Below are 20,115 nucleotides of genomic sequence, written 5' to 3'. Positions count from 1 at the left end.
ACGTGGTAGACTACTTCTTCATTTAATTTAAGTGTTATATATTATCTACATATGTCATAACTAGCGCAAATATATAATTTTCCATAAATTATTTTAAGAACCAAATTTATCATTAAGAAACAAATTCAGTTTTAAGAAAGTAATAAAATTTCGACATAAATATACGAATATAATTTTTTTTTAATGTCAGGTCAATGTCGGACACCAGTTGTCGCGGTATTGCCAACGTTGACCCGTGAGTCGGCATCTGGCAAGAGTCGGCTAACCTCGCTTGGGCCGACGCCGCGACGTCGCGTCGCAATCGAATAATGACAGTCGGTATATATATATATATATATATATATATATATATATATATATATATACCTGAAAGCAATAGCGAAACGGTTATAGAAAGCATAATATTAGAAGAAAATTTATTTTACATTTATTTATATCAACAGTGAGATAATTTTATGATTATTTATTTATTGACATCGTATCTAGATCTTTTGCAATGTGTATACATATAAGTATATCCCAATCACAGTTATTAAGCACAAAACAAAATGTTTCACCTATCTGTTGTTCATGAGTGCATTGAGGAAAAGATACATATACATTTCGATCAAAATTTCTCGTTTATATAGAATCGTATACAATTATGCATGATTGTATCTGAACTATATTTGTTACTTATATATATTGATATATGACGCAAGACTTATATATATAATTACCCATACGGCACCTTTTATTGCAATTATATATTAAATACGTAATAATATTTCATTTACATTACATTTTATTATATATGAAATATAACGTGTTAAATACGGAATTAATTCAATATGTTTGATGTATCCAAGTGAAAATACATTATGTAATACATAGCAGGTATACTACGCATATTATATAAATATTTATATATCAAACACGTATTTGATACATATTGGACAAAATGTAATAATATATCATAAGATGGTGCATCGTAGTAGCATCGTTAACCTGCAAAAACCTGATAAACGGAAAGTCGGGCACGTTTCTGCGTAATCGTAATCGCGGTGATCAGATATTAAAGTATAAGTGTTGATTATATATGTGAAAAATAATTTAGTGAGTCAAAGGTAAGTTTTTTATATTTTGTAATGATTAGAATTTCCATACGGTTGTAACTGTACAATATTAATGCGTATTTGATTATGATTGTGTTATTTTTCTAGGTTACATATAATAAATAATTTTGTATATAATGGATAAAAAAATAAGTAACCGTGATATTTCTTCGCGGCACAAGAGACGATTAGCACAAAAAGAGACAGAAATAGATTATTTCTTGCTAGAATCGTCAAGCAGTGGTGTGACAGATTTTGGACCATTGGGCGAATGCATAAAAAAATGTCGAATTGAAAATGATCAATCATCATCAGTTTCAACATCATCTTCTCCTAGTAATGATCAATTGCCAAACTTTAGTGACAATAATAATGAAGAAGAATATTCGGATGAAGTACATAACACAGAAGTAATCACAGACGACGAAGATTTTATTGATATTGAAGAACGAGAAGAAATGCAACCTTTATCATTAGACTCTGACGATTCGAGTGACAATGCAGGTGATAATATGAACATTGATGATAAAAGTATGGATAATGAATTGTTGTGCAATCTTCGAAATTGGTCTTTTGAGTATAAAATTAGACATAATGCAATTAATGCTCTTATGGAAATTCTGAGGCATGCTCTACATTCACAATTCAAAACTTTACCAAAGAATGCAAGAGTGCTTCTAAAAACACCTAAGCAACCTGCTGAAATAGTTGCATTAGCTGGAGGATCGTATTATCTATACGCTGCATGTTGTTCATAGTGAAAAGAAATTATTTTTTATTTTCTATTTTTCCATCGTAACATGATTGACAACATTCTGGTTTTAATAAATCAATATTTCGTTAGTTGGTTATCGACTTATCGATCGACTCACGATTATAATTAACTTCGTTGCTTTCATCCGACTAACGTGCAATTTACGTGTGCTGGTTTGCATGCTATTTGTCTACATTACTCATCAAGTGGCAATAAAGGAAAAAGTTATATATAAACGTAATCAAGAAAATTTGCATTTGTGACTATTCGACACGATACTTGTCCATATTCATTCACATTCGTCTGTGCATTCGTCTCATCAACACTCGAGATTTTGTAGAAAGGTATATTTAAAATATAACACATCTAAATAACTTCAAAATTTAATTAAAATTAACTAAACTTTATGTATATGTAATATTGCATGTCACTATTTTTAATAAAACTAATTGTATATAATAAATTGTGATTAATTTTTGCAGGTTATGTGTTCTCTGTTTTAAACATTTTACACCGTGGTTTCCAATACTTCTAATACACTTATTGGATATGGCTGAATCGAGGTGCGAGCAATTTTCTTCCCAAAAAACAAGAAAAGAATCTTCCTTACAGGTAATATATAGAAATGCACATGACTGTAATATATTTATTGTCAATAAATTAATTCATTATTATACATATTTTTTGTTGGTAGTTTCCAGAAAACTTCTATGTAGTTCAATTCCATGACGGGCTAGCACTAGTCCCTAATAACTGGTTGCAAGAATCTATTAAAAAGCAACAGGTTTGCTTCTATCCAAATTATGATGTGAAAAAGAGGCTGAATAAGGCTATACGGAATAAAGAACTACCGGATTTAAAAAATGTAAAAGCTGGCTGGGCAATGTATGATGTTCTACGCATTTTTGCTTCAGCAGGTATATTTACAATTATTTATTAAAACTCGTTTATCTTTGTGTTAAAAAAATTCTTTTTTCTTTCTTGGCAATATTGATCCAATAAATAAAATTAAAGTAATGTAAACAAGAGTCTATATTAATGATATGTAATAAATGAAATTAAAAGTTACTTTTGTTGACTTTATTGGATCGATTCATTGAACTGCTATTGCATAAAAGAAAGAATTAATTCCATTTGAAAACTTAAATATTTTCTTAATATCAAGCTATCGACATATAATTCACACTACTCTTAATTGTCTATGTTTTGTATTTATAATTGTCAATATATAATTGTCATTGTTATATTCAGATACTTTTGAACGAGGCCAAGAAAAGTTAAGGATGGCCGAAAATATATCCGACATAAATACTGAAGATGAAGAAAGTATTAAACAAACACGTCATGACAGAGCTACTGCAAAAAATTTTACATCATCTGATGATGAATCTTCTGGTACAGAAGTGGATCTACTGTCTCCTTTACCAGATCCGAAGGAATTTTCTGGATCACAACAATTGTTTCATTCGGAAAAGTCTGCACAGATTTTGGCAACCTTTGAAAATCCAATCATTGCACCCGAAAAAGTCAAAATGGTTCAAATTGAAAAGAAAAAGCAGATTATTCATCAACAAGAAACTGAAATGATCACTAAACATAAGAAAAAAGAGATAGAAAATAAAAATCAAGATTTTAACGATAAAGATAATGTTCATTTCATTGATGAATATGAAGAGTTAACAAATAAAAATAATGAAGATCAATCTCAAAAAGGTAAAAAGGATTAAATTTATGGTAATGACTTTTAAATACAATATTTTAAAATATAATTCATGATATTTTAATTTTTAGTATTGAAAGAAATTTTAAAAAAAGTTAATCGCATCCTGGTTGAAGTAACATACATTGATAAAAGGCTCAATAGATTGGAGAATAAAATAACAGACCAAACCATTAGAAATCAAGAAAATAATATAAATGAAGAAGCTTTTACATTCAACACTATTTCATCGATTAATGAGCTGCAACTTTTTGAAGAAAATTTAAAAAATGAAGAGTTTTTCGTGAAAATGGTAAATGTCCATTTTTACTTTTAATAATTATAATTATTAATAATACTTTATATTTATAATTTATATTATTTATAATTATTAAATAATTATGTGAATGATTATATATAGTCGTTTGATATATATATATATATATATATATATATATATATATATATATATATATATACCATTCTGTATATTTTTCATATTTACATATTTACAAATTTCATTTTTTATTTTAATAATTTACATATTTCAAATTATTTTAGAGAGACTTTTTGAAATTGAAAGGCGGGACAAATTTACAAGATATGATAAAAAACATTTTCAAAACATTAATAAAGGATGACATATTAATGTCATACAGTTGGAAAGGAGCTCGAGGAAAAACTACATTTCGCAATTTTAAAATCGTTAATTTAATTATGGGTAAGACTTCAAGTATACGTCGTTATAGTTGTTTTTTGAAATTAACAATTGTTATGATGATAATGTTTATAGTATTATATGTACAGTATTATAAATTGATATACTATATATGTATTTGTAGCTGTTGTTCGATTACATGATACCAATTCAACCGAAGAAATAATAACAAAACTCATGAACAATTGGATTGTTCAAGCTCCTGGACGTGTTCGCAGAATTGCGTAAGTATTATATTTATTTTTATAAATATTAATATTTATTATAAAAATCGAATATTAATTGAGGTGCTTTTTTAAATGTAATTTGTCTCTAATAATCCTTTATAACATTCATTGTATTCATTATTCATTGTTTTTTTATTCAAAATAATATTCAAACAAATATTAAAAGATTTGAAAGATTCCTTGTAATTATATGTATATTTTATAGAAACGCCTTTCTTTTTTGTCTTTATTATATTTCTATATTTAACAACAATATTACATATTAAACATTAAATTTATTGATTGTTTCAGAGACAAAGAAAAAAACCGAACTGATCAAACTGATCAACATCAAGAGTGATGAAGTGATATTAAAATAACTACTATATATACTGATATATATATAGACTGATATGATGTGATATTAAGATAACTACTATATACTGCATGATATTATATATGGATATATAGACTGATATGTGATATTAAAATAACTACTATATACTGATATTATATACTGATATATAGACTGATATGATATGTGATATTAAAATACTATTATAACTAAAATATAGTGTCAAAAATGTTATAGAAAAATATATATATATTTTATAAAAATATATTATATATTAAATATATAATATTAAAAATAAATAAGTTAATAAGAAAATAATTAAAAAAAGTTTATATCTTATTTAGTTTTAAAAATAAATTTTTTCCAGCAAGCGACACAGACAGTGTTACACAGAATCATTCTATCTTTGTTCATTGGTATTGAAAAAAGATAGAATAATACTCTGTGTAATATTATGTTTGTATCGCTTGCTGGAAAACGCTCTGGGTATCAATTGTGTAACTTTTTCTAAAGCGAAAACGTGAAAAGTGAAAAATTTCCGCCAATCACGCATTGATTTTAAAATGAAATCGATGTGTGATTGGAAGAAATTCTTCACTTTTCACGTTTTCACTTTAGAAAAAGTTACACAATCGATACCCTGTATGTGAATATGAATAAATAACCTATATGATACATTTTAGGCACGTATTTGCAATATTACAGATACGTATGAAATATATAATTTACGTATTTTATACGTATCGAATATATATAATCATATGTATCTGATATGTAACGTAAATTACGTATCCATAGCGCGGACATTTATCGGTATTAAATATGTATTTAATAGATAATTTATATGTATTGCTATATATCTGCTATATAGCAACATTTCAAATTTTATCTATCTGCTATGTATCTGAAATCTAAAATGCCGTACGGGTATATATTAAACTAACAGAAATCCATATATAATTATACATAAAACATTGTGAACATTATATATAAGTATGCAAAATGCGCACTTATATATAATTATATGTAACAGAGAGAGTTATTGCATTTATATATAAATATATATAATGTCCTGTACTCTATCATTTATAATTATACATATTTTTGCACAATTATATATAGTTTTGTACAATTATATTCAATTCTGCATGAATATACATGAAAAATTTTTTACCGGGTTATCGCTTTTAAATTATATATAAATATATCGCAACTTTTCTTTCTCAAAATCTTTCATTTTCTTGTTTCTGCATATTTCTCCTCTTTTTACGAATTCCTTTTACAAGATTTAAACAAAAATGTATACATTCACATCAATAAAATACTGTTAATGTTACATGTTTAAAATAACGTTACAATTATGTCGTTAAAGTTGCATAGCATTCATGAAGTTTTTAAAGTGTACCCATTTACATTCACCAAAATACATAAATATTACGTATTTAACATAACGTTTCAATTATATCATTAGAGATACGTAGCATTTATGAAGTTTTTAGAGTCTACACATTTACATTCACCAAAACACATAAATATTACGTATTTAACATAACGTTACAATTATATCGTTAGAGTTACATAGCATTTACAAAACTTTTAAAGTATACACATTTACGTTCAACAAAATACATAAATGTTACGTATTTAACATTACGTTTCAATTATATCGTTAGAATTACGTAGCATTTACGAAACTTTTAGAGTATACACATTTACATTCACCAAAATACATAAATGTTACGTATTTAACATTACGTTTCAATTATACTGTTAGAGTTACGTAGCATTTACGAAACTTTCAGAGTATACACATTTACGTTCACCAAAAAATACATAAATGTTACGTATTTAACATTACGTTTCAATCATATCATTAGAGTTACGTAGCATTTACGAAATTTTTAGAGTATACACATTTACGTTCACCAAAATACATAAATGTTACATATTTAACATAACGTTACAACTGTGTCGTTAGAGTTACGTAGCATTTACGAAACTTTTAGAGTGTACACATTTACGTTCACCAAATTGCATACATATTACATAACAAAGTAACGACAAAATTACATAACAATTTTATGTAAGAATTATAGATTCATTATGTTATTGACATAACTGATACGTTATAGTTTCATTTTAATGATCTGTAATATATACATATAGAACATTATGTAATTGTTACGGAAATGAGTCCTGCGTGTTTACTGGGATATTTGTTACTAACAAGATTATTTTGCAAACTTTTTGTCTTGTCACTCTATCTCTCTATTAATTCTGATTTTTTAATTTATTTAATAAATTATTAATAGAACAAGTTTGACAAATTAATTGATAAATATTTGATCTGCTTCAAATATTTGAAATATTGATTTCAATTACTTCAGGAGCTCCTCACTCTCGATCGCCGCAGCGGCCGAGCCGCCGAGAGCCGCCCAAAATCGAGAGACCTCAGAGCAGGCCCAGACTCAGTCAGTCTAACTCGCGACACCGAACCGACAAGTCCTAAACTGGACTCTAACTCTAAATCCTAATTCCAAATCGTAATCTTAACTCTAACTCTAATTCTAATTCTAATTTTAAACCTTAAGTTCATTTATAAATTCATTCTCAAGTTTAAGTGTTAGTTTAAATATATTACATTGTGTATTAATTTAGAAATATATATTAGTGTGTGCTAAATCTTGTGATTATTCAAAGGGAATCCTAATTCAATAAATCCATATCCCACGCGACGCGACGTTAACATATAGATATATTCTTATCCAGGCACGTGCTAATAAATTTATTATAATAATTAAATCGGGACTTCGCATTTGAAGTGACGACTCAGAGAGGACGAACCGTTCGCCGCCTACAGAGAATCCGAAGCATAATTAACTACTAAAATTAATAATTCTGATTTGAAGTGACGGCTCGGAGAGGACGAACCGCTCGCCGCCTACAGAGAATCCGAAAAATAATTAAACATCAGAATTAATAATTCGGATTCGTGGTGTTTGTTCTGAAAGGACGAACCGCTCGCAAACACAGCTAAGGCAATCCTTGACAGTGAGGATCGCCGCACATTGAATCATTGCCAAGGCAACACAAATCTGAATATGATTTCAATTTTTACAATGCCTAAGACACGCCGTGCCGGTAGAAAAAACCAACTCCGTCGATTAATAGCAAGATATCACCGTGCCGCGTCCACTGGCTACATACTGACTCGATATCGTGTAGACGGATCATTACGACAAAGAATACGAACTGCTATTCGCGGGTAAAGTGATAAATAGTGATTGCGAGATTAAGTGGCCAGCTCAACTCACACCGATAGACGTAGAGGACAAGCCCTACCGCCCGACAACTTTCCACGAGAAGGATCCACGAGGCGTGACGTCATCCAATGTGCCTGCGTAATTAATCAGTGGAAAATAATCAACCACGTGGTGGAAAATATTCTACAGGATTTTAGAATATATCAGGTAAGTGGAAAATTTGAAATCTTCTGTTCAAGAAATCCTGCACATGCAAGTTTCACTTTTATTATCCGACCCTTGTTTTTCTGATGCGACTCGAGTTTCACTTTTATTGCCCTGGGCGACCCTTTGTTTTGTGAGTCAGGACGATTTCACTTTTATTGCCCCAGGTAACACTCAAGTTTCAAATTTTCCAGCCAATTTTAACCGTCTAAAATATTTTCTAAAATATTATTCTCACGTAAAATATACATAATATTTCTTAACATACAAATTATTGATATAAATATTATTAAATTAATAATTAATAATCTATAACTAATCGAATTAGACGGTGTAGAATTATTAAACTTAAATTAGATATTCTAATTCATATTAAGGTCTGATTAATTATAGAATTTTCGTAATTGTTAATAACAATCGTGTACTTTTCGACTCATGTGCCCACGAAAACTCTACAATTACATTCCTGCTCCTGAAGAGGAGGAAGTTATCTTCGAACCCGAACACATCTTTTGTTCTAACGCATGTGGCTATCGACATATCATCACTAAGGCCGCCCTGTGTTTATTCTGTCGCGATAAACTCTCCGCAACTGAGCAGGGGTCTTGGGAATTCGTGCCTGACATTCATTGCTAATCGGAGATAGCCCAGTTGGTTTAGAATGCTCTGCGTGTCCTAATCGTCTAACTCGTGTGCATGACGTAAATGAATGCCTCGCGTGCTTGCGAAAGCATTCGGAATATCAAAAATTTGTTACGTCCCGGCTGGTCGTTGCTGCGAAAGCGGATGCAGGTACTCTGATTACGACCCGGACAATGATCGCTTTTTCGGGTCAAACGAACTATGCGATTCTTCCCGGGGATACGCGCGATCTATTATATTCGCGATGTATAAAAAAATTTTCCAAAATTTTCTTCCGCGATATATTTAAGAATAGTGCAAGATCTATAAGGCGAGTGCAAATAAATCGGATAATTCGTCTCTAGCGGCACTAACTCGATCCATTATGTGTATGTATATCATTCCGTCGGAATTGCTGGTATAATCGTTAGGATTATTTTGATTGAACACCACGAATCCGAATTATTAATTCTGATGTTTAATTATTTTTCGGATTCTCTGTAGGCGGTGAGCGGTTCGTCCTCTCCGAGCTGTCACTTCAAATCAGAATTATTAATTTTAGTAGTTAATTAAGCTTCGGATTCTCTGTAGGCGGCGAACGGTTCGTCCTCTCTGAGTCGTCACTTCAAATCCGAAGTCCCGATTTAATTATTATAATAAATTTATTAGCATGTGCCTGGATAAGAATATATCTATATGTTAACGTCGCGTCGCGTGGGATATGGATTTATTGAATTAGGATTCCTTTTGAATAATTACAAGATTTAGCACACACTAATATATTTTTCTAAATTAATACACACAATGTAATATATTTAAACTAACACTTAAACTTGAGAATGAATTTATAAATACACTTAAAGTTTACGATTAGAATTAAAATTAGAGTTCAGATTACGATCGATTTCGTAGATTTATCGAAGTTTCGCTATTTTCTTCTTCGTTTTCTTGTGTGTCTTTTTCTCTCGCTAATAGTAGCTTTTTTATAGTATTAAAATTAATTCGCCGCGAGTTCTCGTAATTGAGAGTAATACCCTTAACTGTACAAGTTTCGTGAATATTACCCTCCGGTGTTCGCACGATGTAGGCGTAAAATTTCGGGCCCCCGGACACGAACGCCTCGATATAGCTACCACGGCCGTAGCTTTCGAGTTCGTTCGTCATGTCGCCTAGAAAATTTCCCGTACACTGAAAAAAGAATTTAGTAGTAAACACTAGAATTTAATAACAATTACTAAATGATTTGGGTAAATAGTGCTAATTAAATGTGTGGTAACAATTACAAAAAGAATTAATTGAGTAAATAAATTATTTAGTTTAGACTATTTAAATTTAATTCATTCAATTACAAATTTGATTCGTTTAACAAAACTTTAATAACTGTAATCAAATTTTGGTAGCAGAAAATAATATATTTAATAAGTATTATAAGATATTTGATAATTATAACCAAATCATGATAACTAGAAATTAAAAAACGTGGTAATTATAATTAAATGTTTGATAATAAAAAGTAATTTGACAAGTATTATTTGATAAGTATTATCAGATATTTGGTAATTATAACTAAATCAAGATAACGAGAAATTAAAAAATCTGGTAATTGTAATTAAATGTTTGATAGTAAAAAATAATATATTTGATAAGTATTATCAGATATTTGGTAATTATAACTAAATCATCTTAAGGGGAAATAAAAACTGTGATAACTATTACTAAATGTTTAATTTAAAAAAATAAGCAATTTTATAATAGTTAATAAATATTTAATTACTAGAGCTACATATTTAGTTAAAACAAATGAGCAATTTATTTACTATCACTAAATATTTAATTGAAATAAATAAATGATTTGGTAATTATTAATAAATATTTAAATAAATAATATTTTTAATATTATGATAAAAAGTGGTAAAATATGTGAAATAAATTTAAAGACAAGTCAATATTGAAATATTGAAAAAGATTTATTATAATATTTATATAAGAACCATTTTTTTAATATTAAAATACATATATTATTAAAATACATATATAATATATTTATATATATATTTTTTATAATTTATATTTTAGAACAAGTGCGTGCGTGTTTTATCAGAACATTAATATTAACGCTAAGATATTATTTCTTAAACATCGAACATTCAAATAAAATATCGACCTTCGCCTGAAATATGAAAATTGCATGTCCTCACATTACATTCTTTCGAAACATCAACTGTGTAAATTTCATATGTTCTATTCTCACGTGGCAATTCGATTTCATAAGCTTTAAAATGAGTATCTAAACCTAAAGTAATACACTTTTTATATACAACATAAAAAAATTCTCTGCTCTTTAAAATAATACATTGCATTATCCCGAATGACAAATTATTTTCATCAGCATTAGAAATGATCACATATTTAGGTCTAAAGACAACGCTGTTATATCAAATCCATGCAACTTCCATTAAAATGTTATCATCTACTTGGGATACATTCGTAAAAATTGAGTTGAAACAAGTTGCCAATGTCTTCCTACGAATGAGTGTTATTAAATGCGCATCCGAATCACTTGATACTAATCTTATTTCTGGACCTATTTCAATTATATCATTAAGCTCTCTTTTACAAAGAAATCTATAACAAGAATGCAATTGCAATTTGATCGCTAATGTTAATGTTATATTTTTCCTTGATGTTACGATAGACGCATAATTCTTCGAAATTTTATGAAATCCCTCATATCGAATAGAAGATAAACTTTTAAGAGGTCCCATTCTTCGAATTATTTCTGGATAATGTACCATAAAATGAAATTTGGGTTTTAAATGATCATTGAATAGTCGTATATACATTTCATGATGAGAAATTATTAACCCTTTAAGGAAATTTATTTGAACGTTTGATATAATTGTATCTGTTACGATATTAATAATTTCACAAAGTATGAGATAGAAATCCCAAACTTCATTATCATAAAGAATTAGATCTCCTATAATAAAAGTTAAGTAACAAATCATCGCAGACATTTCAGATGCTGTCATTATTAGATATCCTTTTTTTAAGTGATCAATTTTTATCAATGGCATTTTGTTTCCCTTATCGAAATTTGATTGATGATTAAAGTATTTAATTCTTTCATTTAAATGTTCCATTGTGAAAAAATTCTCCATTAGGAAATACTGTATTATTTTCGCAAGATCATATCTGCAAACACCTTCGAAAAGATCATGCATTATATCGCAAGTTATATTTATCGAGCAATCAAAATGAGGGATTTCATTGAATATACACTCCTCGTTTACGCCATATGCCAATTTTGAAACATCTTCGCAATAATTTTGTGGGGTACGTAATAAACTTTCGTCTTCAAAAGTTGCAGAACGCGTATTTGATTTTACAGCACGACAAATTCTACAAAAATAATCACTGGAAAAACTCTCATTGAAACCTAAAAGACCATTAAGTCCCAAATTATCACCTAAAAGTGCTATCATGACAAAATAAAGAATATGTTCAGAACCATTTGTATCACGAATAACAATTCCTTCATTACTTAAATATTTCAATTCCTCTATTACATATCGAAAACATTTTGCGTTCCCGAAATACATACGATCTGATGAATTTATCAGTTGTACTAAAAAAATATTTTCTAATAATGAAGCATATTGCGAAGGCAAAATTGCGATTGAGCAATAAAGTCCTCCTACTTTATAAATCCCTGCTGCAGATCCTAAAGGATTATTCGTTTCGAAATCATCGTAGTATAAAAACAACGGTATAACCGTTTTATTTGGATAATGCTCTGTAATAGATTTCCAAGTAGTACCATCGCAAACACTTGTATATGTCTTATCAATGTATATTGCAGCGATATTTGTTTTAAGAACGGATAATATTTTTTCATAGAAACCAGGTAATTCTAAAAGAGTCTTTAATGTTTCACGCATAGGTATGATTTGACCTTCACATTTTTGAACAGTGAGAATTGTGTTTTGCTCTTTTCTTTTATTACTGTAGTATTCTCCGATAAAGAATGATTGTGGAGAGATAAAATACTTAGATTTTCGGAGATACTGGAATCTTTTATATTCACTATCAATATTTTCCAATATAGATATCTTACAGTTATCAAAATTGTATAAATTAGAAAGCAATTGTGATTTTAATTGTTGAAGAAAATATTCAGAAACATTCTGAATTGTATCTCGAAACTCTTCTATAATTTTTTGAACTATTAATCGGGCAATAGGTTTCTGATATAATTGAGCGACGAATTTTAGCACACAATTTTCAATATCGTTAGATGAAATATTTTTTTCAATTATAAAATTATTTATATTAGTAATTGAATTATTTTCTGTTATGTTTTCCATTTTAAATATTACAGACGTCTGTAATGATGAATTATCATCTTTATTATCAGCGTCTTGTAATTGATGTATTTGAAATGAACATCTAGCATCTAAGTGTTTTTGTAATGAAAAAAAAGAAGAAAATATCCGATAACATTTAGGATTAATACATTTATATGTCATCTCAAATGGATGATATGATTTTAAATGTTTAATATATGCTCGAGTATCTCCGAAAATCTTTTTTAAACAAATTCGACAATCCATTTTTGGCTAAAGCAATCTTTTAAAATGCGATGTTAGTATTTGAAAAATTATTATTTTTAAGCGTATTGTTTTATGTTTCAAAAAAACGCAAGAAAATTAATTGTTACTTGTGTCAAAAACAAATAATAAGAGCTAATACTAAATTAATAAAATCTAATACTAATGAGAAAATAAGTTCGGTGGCATATACTATATATATATATATATATATATATATATATATATATATATATATATATATATGTATGTAAGAGTGTGTGTATGTGTGTACATATATATATATATATATATATATATATATATATATATACATTACAATAATTAGCAATAAATCAATATTACTAAATAAAAAATAATAGATTTTCAAAAAAGCAAATGATACAAACAAGTTGTGAAAACAAGTTTTCAGATTTATACACAATGAAGACTAACCTCTTTTTATTTTATTTAATGCGGTGCATAGAAAGGGAATGTTTTCGTCCCAAATTGTACGGATCTCATAAATTCCCCACTGAATTAAATACCACATATTTTCACATTCTTTCGGATAACACGCATTAAATGTTACAAAAATCTTGAAAAGTACATCCAATGCTTTTAATACCGTCGGCATAGAATACAATGTTGTATCGAGCCGAATGTATACATTTTCGATTGCAGTTATTTCTGGTCCAACGATGATTATAAAAGGTTGCATCGTAAGGTTCATTTGACGCATTTTATTTTGTTTGTCTTGACATATTTTTTCAATATCGCCAGGTACCTAAAGTAAATTACAAATCGTAAGAAACCTCTAATTATAAATGTTAGTTTAACTTTAACAAATCTTTTCAAAAAATTGAAAAAGCGCCCAGTAAAAATGTCTGTTGTAAAAAACTTCTATAGACACATCAGTGTCTCTTGATAAAATATCAATTTCGATTTTTCTTTTTATTTCGGATCTGGAACAAGAATGGAATTTAACTTACTTTACAGTGTATTAGAATTCCTTCCTGACTTTCCGAGATTGTAGGTTTCCACATTCTTTTCTTGTTCCCAATTTTAAAAGTAATTTTACTTGATTTAGGAGCTACAACACTTATTAAAAGCCATATTTGAAGGGCTGTTTTCGAATCTACGAGGAAATCAATAGATATGTATTAATAAAAAAAATATTCATATACAGAGTGTCTAATAATGATATACAGGATGTTTCAGACCACCCGTACCACCCATTTAGAAACTAGAGAAGTGGTTATTTCAAAAAAGTAAAAACATTTTCTTTATAAATCGGGTGCGCTCTATCGAATGGTGATATTTTCAACTTCTGGTTCCGGCCGGCAATAGGCGATTCAGACCGGAAGTGCATTTTTTAAATGGAACCCCCTATTTTTCATTACATATTCTTGTAGCTCATCTCGAGAGCTTTCCGAAACACTATAATTAAGTTAGTTTTCATTAAGTACTTTCCGAGTTATGAGGCTTGAAATCATTTCTTAATTTTACATAAACCATAAAATATCTTGTAAAATATTCATTTTTCGATTATCTTACCTTAATACTTTTACGTACAAAATAATGAGAGGAATCAATTGATGTAAAGAAAACACAGAGTTATTTTTAAGAAAAAAATATGTAATTGTTAATTGTAAATTACATATTTTTTCTTCGAAACAACTATATGTTTTCTTTACACCAATTGATTCCTCTCATTATTTTGTACGTAAAAGTATTAGGTAAGATAATCGAAAAATTAATATTTTACAAGATATTTTACGGTTTATGTAAAATTAAGAAATGATTTCAAGCCTCATAACTCGGAAAGTACTTAATGAAAACTAACTTAATTATAGTGTTTTGGAAAGCTCTCGAGATGAGCTACAAGAATATGTAATAAAAAATAGGAGGTTCCATTTAAAAAAATGCACTTCCGGTCTGAATCGCCTATTTCCGGCCGGAACCAGAAGTTGAAAATATCACCATTCGATAGAGCGCATCCGATTTATAAAGAAAATGTTTTTACTTTTTCGAAATAACCACTTCTCTAGTTTCTAAATGAGTAGTACGGGTGGTCTGAAACACCCTGTATATGAAACATATGTATGTGAATGTGTGTATCGTTCTTATTACAAATCAAAATAAAACTTTTAATGTACAAATATTTACCTAAGTTTAAATGCTGTGCATTCATTAAACTTTCATAAATGTTCCCTCCTGCAGATAAATTTTTTTTAAAATAAGTGAAAAATTTTTCAAAATTTACGTTCCAAGATTTCAATAACTTTTCTTTATATTGAGGAAATTTTCGATCAAAATCCCTTTCAATCTATAAGAATAAATACAAATTATCATACCTAAAACTGGTGAACTTAGCACCTTAATAAATTATTAATAAAGATTTAATACTCAAATTTATAGTATTTTGTTTGTAGTTGTTAGTAGTAATAGTAAAATTTGCAGTTAAAAGTATTTTTAAAAGAGCATTTTTATTGTTATAACAGTTTTTAATTAATTTAATCACTGCCTCGGCACTGTTTCAATTATTTTAATATCATTGTATCACATTATATCATTCAATTATTTTAATATCATTGTATCACATTATATCATTTCAAATTTTAATTAAAAGAGTTAATAAATTAATAGAGAGCTCATGGAATATATTGAGACGATGATGCAGAATTGAAACATCTTTTTATCACAATTGTGCTGAGGCCCAAAGGAAGGACCAAAATGTTCACTTCCTTTAATAAAGATTTTAAACGAAAAAATCATACGCTTCATTTCCGTGCTTGAGTCTTATTAGCTCATCCTCTGTTATTTATATTTAAATATAGTCTTATTTTATTATAAAGCCTTATTTTATTATATTATTTCAAAATAAAGACATTTACCAATATATAAGAAGAATCCAATTTCAATATAGGCCACTTTATGAATATGTCATTAACATTCTTGTATGTTTTACTAGCGCAATCTTCAACGCGTAATATATATGACGCATCCCATTTTTCATCAACTTCATTCTGTGGTTTTTGGTTATGGATCAACCAAATTCTATGTTCTTCTGCGATTTGTTGATCATCAGCTGAGAAGCATTAAAAAAATTAATATTTATTGGACCAGTTATATATTTTTCAAAAATTCCATGATAAATCTTAATACAAAATATTAATACCTTGGCTTACAATGACATTTTGTTCAATGTAGTTATTATTTTTCAACTTTTCAGCAGAACGGATAAATTTTAATGCGTTACGAAATTTATCGACTAATTTTCCTCTTGAGATACCAGCTTTATCAATTTTTGAATACTTTTTTCGTATAGGTGGCATATAGTAAGTTTCTTTACATTTTTTTGGAAATAACTCAATTATTTCTTCTGTAATTTTAGCAAAATCTTCGTTTTGAAGTGTTCTTTAAAAAAAGAAAATTTAACATGTAAATATCACGATATAGAGATATAGTAAATATAGATTATTGGATCTCAAATGAAAAAGATATTTTAGTAAATATTAAACAAGTTAAAATGATTTGTATTTATATTTGTATTAGTTAATCAATTTTATGAAAATTATTTGTTCATTTTAATATATTATTATATTATTATATATTACATACATAATACGTATATATATATATATATATATATATATATATATATATATATATATATACACGTAATATGTATGTAATATATGTAAATATATATGTAATATATAATAATATATAATAATATATTAAAATGAAAAATAATTTTTATAAAATTTATATATATATATATTAACAAAGAATGTAAAAATTGTTATCAATCCAGATTTATTATATTTATTTACGTTTAAAATATATAAGATAAATATTTTAACTATATGGATTGCACAAAAATGTATATAGTATATAATAGTTGGCGTCAATAAGTATTATGAAAATAATTATGTAATAAAAACATGTAAACAAATTTCTTGATAATATTATCAAAAGTATTAATAATTATTATAAAAATTACTTTGAAAATTATATAGATATGTAATTGAATTATAAAGTAATAAAGAGCATAAAACATACATAAATAATACATAAAAGATAAAATATTGTAAAATGAATAACACAATAAAAAATTATAGACAAAATAACATATAAATATACCTGATATTTAAATTCAAAAAGGATGATATAATTATATCACATAAAATGGATTGGCATTGAGACGTAATATTTCTCCTCCATGTTCATTTATTAGTATCAGAGAATTACCGAAAGCTGTTTTTGATAATATTTCCTTTAAATTAAATTCCACTGTTTTGATATTTAGTTTTGTTTTCTCTATAGGTGGTTCATATGGTAATATTTCTTTATTTTCGACTAAAGAATTATTCACATTTTGACAGTTATCGCTAATATCTTCTATGATAATAGCATTCTCAGGTTTTGTTGGAAGATTTATTAAATCAACAAGAATTGAATTATTTATATTATTATTCTCTGTACTAAAACTTGAACAATCAAAGTCGACTGTTTTATTGCGAATCTGTAAAAATAATTCAAATTTTTATTATTTTTTCATTTTATAATTACACTGATTAAAAATAGTAGCAAATAGAGTCAGTCTAATTACATAATAATTACTATAAAAAAATAGAGAAAAAATATTAGAAAACATACATTGTATTCATTGAAATGTCTGCGTAGTTTCAATCGATTTAAAACGTTGGGAATCAATTTATTGAAATCAGACGAATTACATTCGTTTAAAAGATCGCCCAAATCATCTACACTTTTAATATCATTCGCTACATAAAGAAAATATAAAATGTAAAATATAAGAAAGAAAATATAAAGAAAATATAAAATGTTAAATATAAGAAAATGCCAAATGTAAATATAAATATATATCAAACTTCAGTGTAAATAAAATAAAAGAAAAAACGAATTATATATTTATATAATTATATTATAAAATATATTATATATTTTTATATATTCTTTACATAAATTATAATTTATAAAAATGTATTAATTTATTGTGCACAACAAATAAGATTCAAAAGATACGCGTAAATCAAAAATATCCAAGGTTGGTTAAATAATAAATAAGATAATATTATAGTTACAAAGAAATTTTTATTTGAAAAGAAATAATAAATTAGAATTACCTTGAAAAATATCATAGAGATGAGGCAATCCCCAACTCTTTAAAAGAAAATCCATTTCCTCGAAATGTTTCGAAATATCCGATTTTGAACAGAATTAGTCTTCACATATAAATGCGTATAATAATCGATGCGATTACTTCGACAATGAGGAAAATGTTAGAATGTTACGGATGAGATCGTGGCGACAAGACCATCTTTTGTTTCTTTTTTTTATGAAACAAAAGATGGTTTTGTCGCCACGATCTCATCAGTGATACGCTGGCAACAGCAAATTATTTCGCATAGAGTATAGCTCGGCGTTCCTGTGGAACAGTCGAAGATCGAGGGCCGTCGAGGAACGTTGAGCTATACTCTATGTGAAATAATTTGTTATTGCCAGCGTATCCATTCTGGCATCACTGGATCTCATCCGTAACATTCTAACATTTTCCTCATTGTCGAAGTAATCGCATCGATTATTATACGCATTTATATGTGAAGACTAATTCTGTTCAAAATCGGATATTTCGAAACATTTCGAGGAAATGGATTTTCTTTTAAAGAGTTGGGGATTGCCTCATCTCTATGATATTTTTCAAGGTAATTCTAATTTATTATTTCTTTTCAAATAAAAATTTCTTTGTAACTATAATATTATCTTATTTATTATTTAACCAACCTTGGATATTTTTGATTTACGCGTATCTTTTGAATCTTATTTGTTGTGCACAATAAATTAATACATTTTTATAAATTATAATTTATGTAAAGAATATATAAAAATATATAATATATTTTATAATATAATTATATAAATATATAATTCGTTTTTTCTTTTATTTTATTTACACTGAAGTTTGATATATATTTATATTTACATTTGGCATTTTCTTATATTTAACATTTTATATTTTCTTTATATTTTCTTTCTTATATTTTACATTTTATATTTTCTTTATGTAGCGAATGATATTAAAAGTGTAGATGATTTGGGCGATCTTTTAAACGAATGTAATTCGTCTGATTTCAATAAATTGATTCCCAACGTTTTAAATCGATTGAAACTACGCAGACATTTCAATGAATACAATGTATGTTTTCTAATATTTTTTCTCTATTTTTTTATAGTAATTATTATGTAATTAGACTGACTCTATTTGCTACTATTTTTAATCAGTGTAATTATAAAATGAAAAAATAATAAAAATTTGAATTATTTTTACAGATTCGCAATAAAACAGTCGACTTTGATTGTTCAAGTTTTAGTACAGAGAATAATAATATAAATAATTCAATTCTTGTTGATTTAATAAATCTTCCAACAAAACCTGAGAATGCTATTATCATAGAAGATATTAGCGATAACTGTCAAAATGTGAATAATTCTTTAGTCGAAAATAAAGAAATATTACCATATGAACCACCTATAGAGAAAACAAAACTAAATATCAAAACAGTGGAATTTAATTTAAAGGAA

At 27.3% G+C, this 20,115-nt stretch overlaps 3 protein-coding genes across 4 annotated transcripts in view; 2 read left to right on the top strand and 1 right to left on the bottom strand.

Moving 5' to 3' along the window:
• Positions 1-865: 865 nt before the first annotated feature.
• LOC145962442 (uncharacterized) lies at positions 866-1,852 on the top strand. Its single transcript, XM_083083499.1, has 2 exons — positions 866-1,106; positions 1,203-1,852. Exon 2 carries the CDS (start codon positions 1,232-1,234, stop codon positions 1,850-1,852), a length of 621 nt encoding a protein of 206 aa, XP_082939625.1. The 5' UTR covers positions 866-1,106; positions 1,203-1,231.
• Positions 1,853-1,870: 18 nt separating this feature from the next.
• Positions 1,871-20,115, top strand: part of LOC145963070 (uncharacterized) — a 250,716-nt gene continuing 232,471 nt past the window's right edge. Inside the window, exons 1-8 of one of the 2 annotated variants that reach the window (XM_083084708.1) lie at positions 1,871-2,192; positions 2,331-2,460; positions 2,543-2,765; positions 3,100-3,561; positions 3,640-3,860; positions 4,109-4,268; positions 4,390-4,489; positions 4,784-4,861. In XM_083084708.1, coding sequence (XP_082940834.1) covers positions 2,398-2,460; positions 2,543-2,765; positions 3,100-3,561; positions 3,640-3,860; positions 4,109-4,268; positions 4,390-4,489; positions 4,784-4,832 — 1,278 coding nt within the window. In that variant the 5' untranslated portion in view covers positions 1,871-2,192; positions 2,331-2,397 and the 3' untranslated portion in view covers positions 4,833-4,861. Of the gene's footprint in view, positions 2,193-2,330; positions 2,461-2,542; positions 2,766-3,099; positions 3,562-3,639; positions 3,861-4,108; positions 4,269-4,389; positions 4,490-4,783; positions 5,021-20,115 lie in introns of those variants that run through there. The other variant, XM_083084707.1, reaches the window with a different exon arrangement.
• On the bottom strand, positions 13,914-16,701 carry LOC145962961 (uncharacterized). Its single transcript, XM_083084490.1, has 5 exons — positions 16,685-16,701; positions 16,401-16,594; positions 15,673-15,832; positions 14,496-14,641; positions 13,914-14,290 (listed from the first exon to the last, which is right to left on the bottom strand). Exons 3-5 carry the CDS (start codon positions 15,695-15,697, stop codon positions 13,955-13,957), a joined length of 507 nt encoding a protein of 168 aa, XP_082940616.1. The 5' UTR covers positions 15,698-15,832; positions 16,401-16,594; positions 16,685-16,701; the 3' UTR covers positions 13,914-13,954.

The sequence above is a fragment of the Camponotus vicinus genome, unplaced genomic scaffold (assembly GCF_025532165.1).
Source record: "Camponotus vicinus isolate PSW18456_S1 unplaced genomic scaffold, iyCamVici1.0 SCAF_12, whole genome shotgun sequence".
Lineage (NCBI taxonomy): Eukaryota > Metazoa > Arthropoda > Insecta > Hymenoptera > Formicidae > Camponotus > Camponotus vicinus.
The sequence above is the reverse complement of the archived record's forward strand: the minus strand, read 5'-3'. Positions and strand labels throughout refer to the sequence as shown.